The sequence below is a fragment of the Nematolebias whitei genome, chromosome 2 (assembly GCF_014905685.2).
Source record: "Nematolebias whitei isolate Nwh7 chromosome 2, NemWhi1, whole genome shotgun sequence".
Taxonomy (NCBI): Eukaryota; Metazoa; Chordata; class Actinopteri; order Cyprinodontiformes; family Rivulidae; genus Nematolebias; species Nematolebias whitei.
The window spans coordinates 15,086,108-15,096,802 of record NC_056499.1 but is presented as its reverse complement, the minus strand read 5'-3'; the positions used below and the strand labels follow the sequence as shown (position 1 = coordinate 15,096,802).

Below are 10,695 nucleotides of genomic sequence, written 5' to 3'. Positions count from 1 at the left end.
GTCTTGTACTTTTCCTTTGAACTTTGTCGACACCCTTTTGTTGCAAGTCACTCCTGAAACTTTTCTCCATCCTGCCTGGACTCTCTTTTTCACCTTTTTACCACATTTCCTATTTTCCTGGAGAGTGGACCCCAAGTACTTGAAGTACTGGACCTTTGTGACCTCTGCTCCTTGTAGCCTCACTGTTCCACAGTAAGGCTCACCAGAATTGTCACGATAGAGGAAAAATAATATAATTGATTTCTGTTGTCAGGCAGCACGGTGGCGCAACTGGTAGAGCTGCTGCCTCTCAGCAAGCAGGTCCAGGATTTAAATCCCAGTCCGGGGGCCCTTCTGGGTGGAGTTTGCATGTTCTCTCCGTGCATGCGTGGGTTTTCTCCGGGTACTCCGGTTTCCTCCCACAGACCAAAAACATGCATGTTAGGCTGATTGATAACTCTAAATTGTCCCTAGGTGTGAGTGAGAGAGTGAATGGTTTGTCTCATTTGTCTCCATGTGGCCCTGTGATGGACTGGAGACCCGTCCAGGGTGTACCCCGCCCCTCGCACAGTGATTGCTGGACATGGGCACCGGCGGCCCTCGTTACCCAAAATGGAAGAAGCGGGTAAAAGATAATGGATGGATGGATGAAATTAAAAAATATATATATGTTTAAACCGAATTAAAACAGATGAACAGAAATGTGACGAGCTTTTTGGGATTTTATGACTTAAGCTTTTTAGAGGGTTAAAATAATGAATATAGCTCTGAACCTTCTCTGAATATTTACACAAAATAATGATCAAATGTCTGTGTTCTCCTTGTTTATTAAATAAATAATATTAAAGAAGAGAAAACAGTTTCAGTGTCAGACATTTATGGATGTCAGACGAAAATTTCACTAAGAAGCTGAAAATACAAAAGGAGGTGGGCAGTTTCTGTTTCACTTGAACTACACGTACATGGCTCAACATTTAAATATTTTAAATGAAACATCATTAACAGGCTAGAGTGAAAAAATTACTTCAAAATGTATTTCTTTAATTTAAGCAAGACGGGTAAAGAAAAGTCAAAATATTTTTTTCCTTAAAAAGGTTTTAATGTTGTCTGATAGAGAGCATTAAATTTACGAGTTGTTTGAAAATCAAGTCAGTGAATTAATTGTTACACTTCCTGTCAGGTAGATTAACGGCACGTGAAAGAAAGAAGGGTTTAATCTGTGAGAAAAACTGGAGAAGAGGCTTCTTCCAGAGGAAACTGATGAGTTAAGAGTGGACCATGCAGTACCTTATCCTGACCGCACGGGGCGCACCTGAGTGCGCTCTAAAAACACCGGAAAAAGAAGAATAAAAACCGGAAGTAGCTTGAAAACATGGCGGAAAATTGTGTTGACCCGTGTTGACAGTCCCAGCAGGGCAAATGGTCATAGTCTGAAAGTGTTCCGCTTTACGGTCGGATTTATGCTGTTTTATAATCATGTTGTCAAACGGAAGAAATCCAGGAGTTTTCCTAAAGACTTTCAATCATTTTCAACACTTCAATTATCGGACAGAATCATTGAGAGGAACCATGAAGCTCCACAAACACTGGTTCTGCTGCACACCGGAATCTCCACCCAGAATCAGATCCAGACCTCCGTGGAGACTCATGTTCTTTGGTACCGATCAGTTCGCTGTAGAATCCCTGAGAGTCCTCACAGACAGCAGGTACTGGTTCGACCCGAGATGTTTTCATTATTTAGACCAGTTCGACTCGCAATGTTTCCATTATTTAAACTGGTTCAGTCCACAATGTTTCCATTATTTAAACTGGTTCAATCCATAATGTTTCCATTATTTAAACTGGTTCAATCCACAATGTTTCTATTATTTAATCTGGTTCAATCCACAATGTTTACATTATTTAAACTGGTTCAATCCACAATGTTTCCATTATTTAAACTGGTTCAATCCACAATGTTTCCATTATTTAAACCGGTTCAATCCACAATGTTTACATTATTTAAACCGGTTCAATCCACAATGTTTACATTATTTAGACCGGTTCAATCCACAATGTTTACATTATTTAGACCTGTTCGACCAGGGATGTTATCGTTATTTAGACTGATTTGAACTGCAATGCCATTATTTACCATACCATTTTATTTATAGAGCACTTAAAACAGCGACAAGGCCAAAAGTGTTGTACAGACAGAACAACAGGTAACACAAAGCAACATACAAAATGAAGTAAATCAGAATATAGACATAAAAACGATGCAGATAATAAATATGACGACATTTTTACGACATATTTAGATCGTTTCGACCCATGATATTATCATTCATTTATTCATTCAACCTTTATTTATACAGGTTAGTCTCATTGAGACTCAAGGACTCATTTACAAGAGAGACCTCATTGATGATTAACACGGTTCTGCTCACACCATTTGTCATGACTGGAGGTTTTTACTCTGATGTAATCTGCATTTATCTGGAACTTGAATGAAGAAAGTTCAGCCTAAATCCACTAACTCGTTCTAATTTGAAGCTGATGGGAACGGACCACCTGATGGTGCATCTGATCTTCCTCGGTCTTGTCTCTAGAGGCTAACCCTGGTAGTGATAAGATGAATCGATCAACTCCCATGTGCAGATGTACTTGTTTGGGTCAGTAATGAAGTCTGTTGTTCTGCAGGAACACCAGCGAAGGACTAGTGGAGACACTGGATGTTGTCACAATCCATGGCAATGTTCCTGTGAGAAAGTTTGCTGAGCAGAACCGGCTGCGGACCCACAGCTGGCCTCCTGACGTCGCTGAAGGACAGTTTGATGTTGGTGTCATCGTGTCGTTTGGTCATTTACTCCAGCAGAGACTTATCAACATGTTTCCATAGTGAGCCTTTTTGTTTTCACCTGACGAAGAAGCTGTGATGCTAAAAACTAACACATAAAGGATACCAGGACAGTTCTGGTTCTGACCTGGCTTCATTACTTCAAGGTTTTAGTCATGTTAACATATATTTTAACACTGCCTCATTCAGTCCAACACTTTTTTTCTGAACAGATGAAATGACGATAAACATCATAGAATATCTTTATTTAAAACACCAGAAGGATCCAATCAGAACCTGTAACCCGGTCCAAAAACTTAAAAAAAACAAAGAATGAAATTAACTCTGGTTATTCCCCCCGACTCCAAGACATAAGAAAATTTTAAAAAGTGAGGGGAAGAAAGAAAAAATAATAATACTTCCAATTTGGTGATCATATGATCAATAAACAGGTACTAATACTCTGTAGACAGGTACTAAAACTTTATCAGTCTTTTTTATTGATTTTATTATTAGAGAAGTTTTACATTTTCTTTCTTGGCTTTTATTTCTGTCTCACTTTTTATTTCAAATTTAGGTCGAATTGTTTGAAAGAAGTCTATTTGGTTTATGGTTTTGTTATTGCCGAGAGACCGTCTCTCCAGCGTGTCCTGGGTCTTCCCAGGGTCTCCTCCCAGTCGGACATGCCAGAAGCTCCTCCCTAGGGAGGCGCCCAGAAAGCATCCTTATCAGATGCCCGAACCACCGCAACTGCTTCTCTCAATGTGGAGGAGCAGTGGTTCTACTTCGAGTCTCTCCCGGATAACTGAACTTTAGACCCTATCAATAAGGAAGAGTCCAGCTGCCCCGCAGAGGAAACTCATTTCAACCGCCTGTATCCGCGATCTCGTTCTTTCGGTCACTACCCAGAGTTCGTGGCCATAGGTGAGAGAAGGAACATAGAGCAGCTGGTAAATGGAGAGCTTCGCCTTACAGTTCAGCTCCATCTTCATCACAACAGACCGGCACAGAGTCCGCAGTACTGCAGATGCTGCACCAATCCGTCTGTCAATCTCACTCTCCATTCTTCCCTCATTTGTGAACAAAACCCCAGAATACTTGGATCTCCTCCACTCGAGACAGAACCTCACCCTCGACCTGAAGAGAGCAATCCACCCTTTTCCGACTGAGGCCTCAGATTTGGAGGTGCTGATTCTCATCGCAGCCGCTTCACACTCGGCTGAGGACCGCTCCAGTGAGAGCTGAAGATCACGGCACGATGACACCAACAGGACCACATCATCTGCAAAGAGCAGAGATGGAATCCTGAGACCACCGAACTGGAATTCTTCCGCCCCCAGCACCCCACTTTCACTGAATACAGTGTTAGTAAAGAGCTGTTTTCCCTTCCTCAGTCGCTTGATGGTTTGCCAGAATCTCCTCGAAGCCGACCGAGAGTCTCTATCCAGGGTCTCACCGAACTCCTCCCACATCTGAGCTTTTGCCTCAGCAACAGCCAAGGCTGCGGACCGCTTGGCCCTCCGGTACTCCTCAGCTGCCTCCGGAGTCCCACAAGCCAAAAAGGATCGATGGGACAGCCTCTCTAATTCGGAGTGTCCACCACAGAGTTCGAGGATGGCCACAGCGAGAAGCACCAACAACCTTGTGGCCACAGCTCAAGGCAGCCACCTCAACAACTGAGGTGTGAAACATGGCCCACTCTGACTCAATGCCCCTGCCTCAGCTGTGATACGGTTAAAGCTCTCCTGTAGGTGTGAGTTGAAGACATTTCTGATGGGTTCTGCTGCCAGGTGTTCCCAACAGACCTTCACTATACATTTGGATCTACCAGGTCATTCCGGCATCTTCCCCCGCCATCTGATCCAACTCACTACCTGGTGGTGATCAGTTGACAGTTCAGCTCCTCTTGTCCAAAAACTCATATGGACAGAAAACAGCAAGGAGCTCAGTGATCCATGACGATCCAGACGTGGGTTACCGAGACCCCACCCTGGAGCCAGGCCTGGGGGGATGGGCCATTGGCGAGCGCCTGGTGACCAGGTCTCCACCCTTAGGGCCCGGTTGGGCTCAGCTTGAACGTGCAACATGGATTTGTCTTTCTGTGGGCCCACCACCTGCAGGAGGGGCCATACGAGTCAGGTGCATGACGCCGTGGGTTGTAGTTGGAGGCGGGGGTCTTGGGACTCTGACCCTGGCTTACCAAAGCTGGCTCTTGGGACATGGATTGTGACCTCTCTGGCAGGGAAGGAGCCTGAGCTTGAGCATGAGGTTGAGATGTAGCGATTAGATATAGTTGGGTTCACCTTGATGCACAGCATGGGCTCTGGAACCGATCTCGTTGAGAGGTTCTGGACTTTATTCCACTCTGGAGTTGCCCATGGTGAGAGGCACCGAGCTGGTTTGGGTCTAAGCCCTCCGACTTGGTACCTGTGTGTTGGAGTTTTCACCGGTAGATGAGAGGGTAGCTTCCCTGTGCCTTTGGGTGGAGGAACGGCCTGTGACTGTTGTTTGTGCTTACATGCTGAATGGCAGTTCAGGGTATCCGGCCTTCTTGGAGTCCTCGGTGGAGGTGTTGGAAGGTGCACCAGCTGGGGACTCCTTTATTCTGCTGGGGGGCTGGGTGTGATTGTTGTTATTTCATCCCTGAAAAAGTCTCCAATATATGTACGTCGTTTAATTGTATTCAGTTTTTTCTATTCAGATAAATGTTAAATCAGTTCTTTAGTTTTATTAAGTAAAAGTAAAGTTTCTGTATTTTTAGGAGGTAACTTTAGTTAAATATTCTGTCACATAACCTTATTGTGAAATCAGCAAGTTTCAAACCTGATCTAAAGTAGACTACTGGTTGTCAACAACTAGTTGATCCACTATGTGAAGGTGTTGTTTATAAGACTGAGTTTGTTGTGACTCCTCGGACTGATGAAGTCTTTTGGATGAAAGATGAAACGTTTGAACAAAAAGAATCCGTCCAGAGGACCTGAATGAACTTTGTTCGATTTTTCTACCTGGATTATTGAGCATGAATCAGGAAACTCTGGTTCTGGTTGTGGTTCTGTTGCAGTGGGATCCTAAACGTTCACCCGAGCCTGCTGCCCCGCTGGAGGGGTCCGGCTCCGGTTTGTCACACAGTCCTGAACGGAGACACGGTGACCGGGGTCACTATCATCCAGATCCGTCCTCACAAGTACGTAGAACCATAAATTTAGTTTTTCTACAGTTTTCTGTCAGAACCAGCAGTTGGAGCGTTCTGCTGTTGATCCGTCTGTTAGAATGTTCTAAAAGCTGCAGAACCTGAGGTCCTGCAGCTTTTAGAATGTTCTGCTGCATATTAAAATTTAGCAAATAAATGAAACCCGGTCTCACCAGGTTTGATGTTGGACCCATTCTGAACCAAGACTTGTTCTCGGTACCTAAGGACTCCACTGCTGTGGAGCTTGGAACGTCCCTGTCCATCAGAGGAGGACATCTGGTGAGTCCAGGAAACCTTAAGGAACCATGGTACAGACAGAAACAGAACACGTTCACTCTATTCTCTTTCAGCTGATGGACACGCTGAGGACCCTTCCTGAGAAAATCAGAAATGGAAGGGAGCAGGGAGAGGCCGGGGCCACCTTCGGTACATGGTTCTGGACTCATTCAGACTTGTGAAAAACTATTGAAACTGTCCTCCAACTGTTTTACTTTTGTCCTACAGCTCCTAAAATCAGTCCCTCCATGGGCTGGATCATGTGGGAGGACCAGACCTGTGACCAGATTGCCCGCCTGTACGGGGCCATCGGATTACGGGTGAGAAAAGCTGGGGCAAGGAACTGGACCTGTTCTCAGTTTGACACATGTAGGATCTCTGAATGTCCCTGCAATGTCTCTTTTCTGTCCACAGAGCCCTTTAAAGACCATCTGGATGGGCAGAACAATTAAACTTTTGGACTTTGTTGGAAGGTGGAACATGTCAGGTACTTTCTGTAAATCTGATTGGACCATAAATGTTGGACAGATGAGGACAGGTTTACCTTTGAGTCTCCAAGTCCCAAAAATCACATCTGATCAGTGTTTGGGGTCCAGCCAGACCAGTTTCACATCGACAGGTCATCCCTTCAACCAGTCTGAGCAGAGACCCGTTTTAACAACTACTTCAAATTTTATTATATAATAGGTGTGTACTTGTACAAATATGTGTGTACTTGTACATATTTTTGAGTACTTGTACATATAATATGTGTGTAGTTTTACATTGGTCTATGTACTTTTACATATTTCAGTTTAATATGTCTGTTTTTGAATGTGTGTACTTGTACAAATATGTGCATAGTTGTACATGTGTGTATGTGAATATTTGTGTGTATTTGTACACAAGTGTGTGTATTTGTCTACAGGCATGTGTACTTGTACATTTGTGTGTGAATTTGTACACAGGCATGGGTACTTGTACATTTGTGTGTATTTGTACATGTACATACTTTTACATATATGTGTGTACATGTGTGTGTACACATACTGTATACTTATGTGTGTGTACCAGTACATATGTGTCGATACTTCTACATATGTTTATATTTGTACACAGGCATATGCACTTGTACAATGTGTATTTGTACACAGGTATGTGTACTTGTATATTTGTGTGTATTTATGTACATACGTGTGTATTTGCTGTTAATGTATTGATACCCTGACTGCTCTAACATGAAACGGTCTTTTTCCCACAGAACCGGTCAATCGGACCCCTGGTTCTGTCCACTTTGATAAGACCTCCTGCACGCTGGCTGTTTGCTGTAAGGTTCGTTCACTTTTTATGATTTTCAGTTTTCGTACTTTCGCTGAATTTTTTTTTTGCATTTTTAGCTTCATATCAAAATCTTCCAGAATCTGGTTCTGGATCCAAATATCTGTTCCTATGTTTGGTAAATGTGACAAGAATGAACTTCACGTTTAAATTACGTACTGTAGTTCAGTCAGAGTTTCATTCTGAGGTTCTAAAGGTTCTTTAATGGATCAGAACCAGAAGACCTCACCTGTTAGTTGAAGTCTGACTGTGGCTCAGTCATTCAAACTCGTCTGCAGTAAAAAGCCCATCTCAGCCTGGTTCTGTTGTTTTTGAGCACTTTCAGTGAGTTACACAAGTTTTCACCTCCTTGGTGAACAAAAGTGACTCATGGTTCCTACACTTCTGTGGTTTAACGGTTCTTTTTGTTCTGTTTCTTCCAGGACGGTTGGGTCGGGTTCAGGACTGTGGTTCTGAAGAAAAAACTAACAGCAATTGATTTCTATAATGGCTACTTACATCAAATCTGTCCGAGGAGCTCGGCCAATCAGAGCGCAGCACGTTTCTTCAGTAAAAAACCCGAGGCGCGTAACAAGAGTACAGACTAGCAGAAAGTTCTTATTTATTAACAAACATCAACTTTTACTGATTAGTTTATTTATATTTGTATATAATAAACAAGGTGCTGATTAAAAAAGGAGCTGTGGATATTTTTTATTACATTTACCTGTTTGAAGATGTTACGTAGCAGAAATGTTATAACTCAGAATCAAGTTTACGTAACGTTTTTAAATTTGTTTTCAGCAAAAATCACCATCCAAAAGTTTATTACAAAAGAATCTTCCAAGCTTATTTTGGTAGCAGAAATGAAACCGGAATGGAGGAAGAAGAAGGTTTTAAATTTGTTTTCAGCAAAAATCTCCATCCTGACATTCAAACGTCAGTGCAAATGATGGCAAATTACAGAGAAAAATCCATCAGTGAGATTAAACAGTGCGCTGTGAACGTGTTTGAGGCACGTTGTCATGCCAAGACGCCCATAGAAGTGTTTCCTGGTGTAAAGGTTAAACCCCACTCCCTAGAATTAGAAGGAAGGCGTGCATCGCCACCCCCTCCTAAAAAGGGAGAAAAAAGGCAGTATTTTCAGACTAACAAACCGCATCATGAAGGTGCACGCTGGGATAAAAAGGCTCCTCCTCCAGAGGACGAACGTGATTATCGTAAATGGGACCAGCGGAGGACGCAAAAAAATGGGAACCGAGAGGAACCCCAAAAAGACGTACCTACCCGCCCCCCACCTCGGACGAAACGTCCAGAGGCGAAAAAATCACAAAAATCCCAGAAAAAAGGCCCTCCACCTCTGAGCTCGGAAGAGACAGAAAAATTGCGTGAAATGTTAGAAGATTTGAAACACACTGACAAGGGAAGCCGACCAAAAGCACTATGCAGTGAGGTACTCACTACAGCATCTCTGGGCGCGAATGACAACACTACAGATGTCGGTGAAACACACCAAGACGTTGCTGTTGTTGCCTCAAACAACCCCTCATCGGATGAAAGGGGGGTAATCACACACACAAACGATGACCAGTCATCGCAAGCTGAACACGCAGAAACAGCTACAGCTGTGCTGACGGTTCAGACAAACCAAGATTACACAGATAAATCTGAACGCGTGAAGAAGCGTCAGAAAAAACCCAAAAGGTTTCTGTGTAACTTTATCAGAAAGGGGGCCGCCAAAAAGGCGTACCTGTCAGTAACACTCGAAGGTGTCCTCACACACGAAGCACTCTTGGACGGTGGGGCAGACATAACTATTATGTCAGCTAAACTGTTCGAGGAGCTGAGGACAGCCGCAGCCGAGAAAAACAGGATAATACCTCTATCTGATTGTGCTATAGAAATGCAGGGTCTCTCGGAGAATAAAACAACCCTGACAGCTATAGCAATGGTTCACATGCAGATTGGCAATATGACACTGTACCACCCGGTACACGTGACCCATGTTGACTCATTCCCATTTTTGGTTGGCCAGGATTTTATAAATCGCTTCAACGCGATTATAGATTATGGTGATCAAACAATGTGGACAACAGTGAGAAAACCACTGCCAATAGAAACGCCTCCGGAGTGTGACACAGACTGCCCAACAGCAGGTACCGCGGAAGGCACAAAGGACTCCTCAGCCGAGGACACGAGCCCGGTGAGTACTCCTCTAACACCATGTGAAACCAAAGAAACCCAAGTGGTCCAAACTCTGACTCAACAAGACAGCCTCCTCTGTGAGCTGGAACAGGCAGAGTCCACCAAACACTACCTACCACTGGTAGTTAAGGGTGTAGAGATCCAAGGGTCCCACACCAACGATGCTGTACTGTCTCTGTGGACAGATAAATCAGCAATTAACCGAGCTTTCTACGAAACCTTGGTTCACAAACACGTTGGTCTAGAACTAATTAAAAAAGCTTTCCGCTTTCCATTAGTTCCCAATAGTTCACAGGTAATGACCGCAGAAGGACTCATTAACCTAAAACTGAACTGGAATCAACGAGAACTGGTTCACCCATTTCTCGTTATCCAAAACTTACCACATGCATCCTACATAGGCTCTGACATTTTGGTAAGGTTGGGTGTCCACGTGGACACCATCAACAAGGTGCTGTGGTCCCTCAAACCAGCCACAAAGGATACTCCTGTGCTAGACACAGCAAGCCTTAAAGCTGGGCAGACCATTCCAGAGGCCTGCCAGGTTGCTAGCAACCAAGACACCACAGTACCACCTCAGGTGCTTAACCTAATGGTGCGAATCCACATAATAGCTGGACAAGCTATTAGCCATAAACAGGCATATTTTCAACCCTCTCCTGCATTTTTCAACTTGGGACTGTCCGTGGAAGCCACGAACCAGGTGAGTCTTGACTCCAGGACCACATCTATTGCTGTGTGTAACACTGGCATGGATGAGGTGCTGATCCCAAAAAAGACTATGCTAGGATGGTTGATTTCAACTGACTTTCATGATTTTGAACTAGGCATTCCATTTCTGGGAGGACTCCCAGACAACCTGGTACCGAGTCAAGAAGCTGGGCCAGTATGGTTCACAAAACCAACACAGGCCATAGCTCTTTTCTCAACC

General features: G+C 43.8%; 1 protein-coding gene across 1 annotated transcript; it reads left to right on the top strand.

Annotated features, from left to right (window-relative positions):
* The first annotated feature begins 1,346 nt into the window (after positions 1–1,346).
* mtfmt (mitochondrial methionyl-tRNA formyltransferase) lies at positions 1,347–8,167 on the top strand. Its single transcript, XM_037697281.1, has 9 exons — positions 1,347–1,685; positions 2,662–2,859; positions 5,859–5,981; positions 6,164–6,266; positions 6,338–6,413; positions 6,492–6,583; positions 6,678–6,750; positions 7,504–7,574; positions 8,003–8,167. The coding sequence occupies exons 1-9, from the start codon at positions 1,456–1,458 to the stop codon at positions 8,165–8,167; spliced, it is 1,131 nt and encodes a 376-aa protein (XP_037553209.1). The 5' UTR covers positions 1,347–1,455.
* The last annotated feature ends 2,528 nt before the right edge of the window (positions 8,168–10,695 follow it).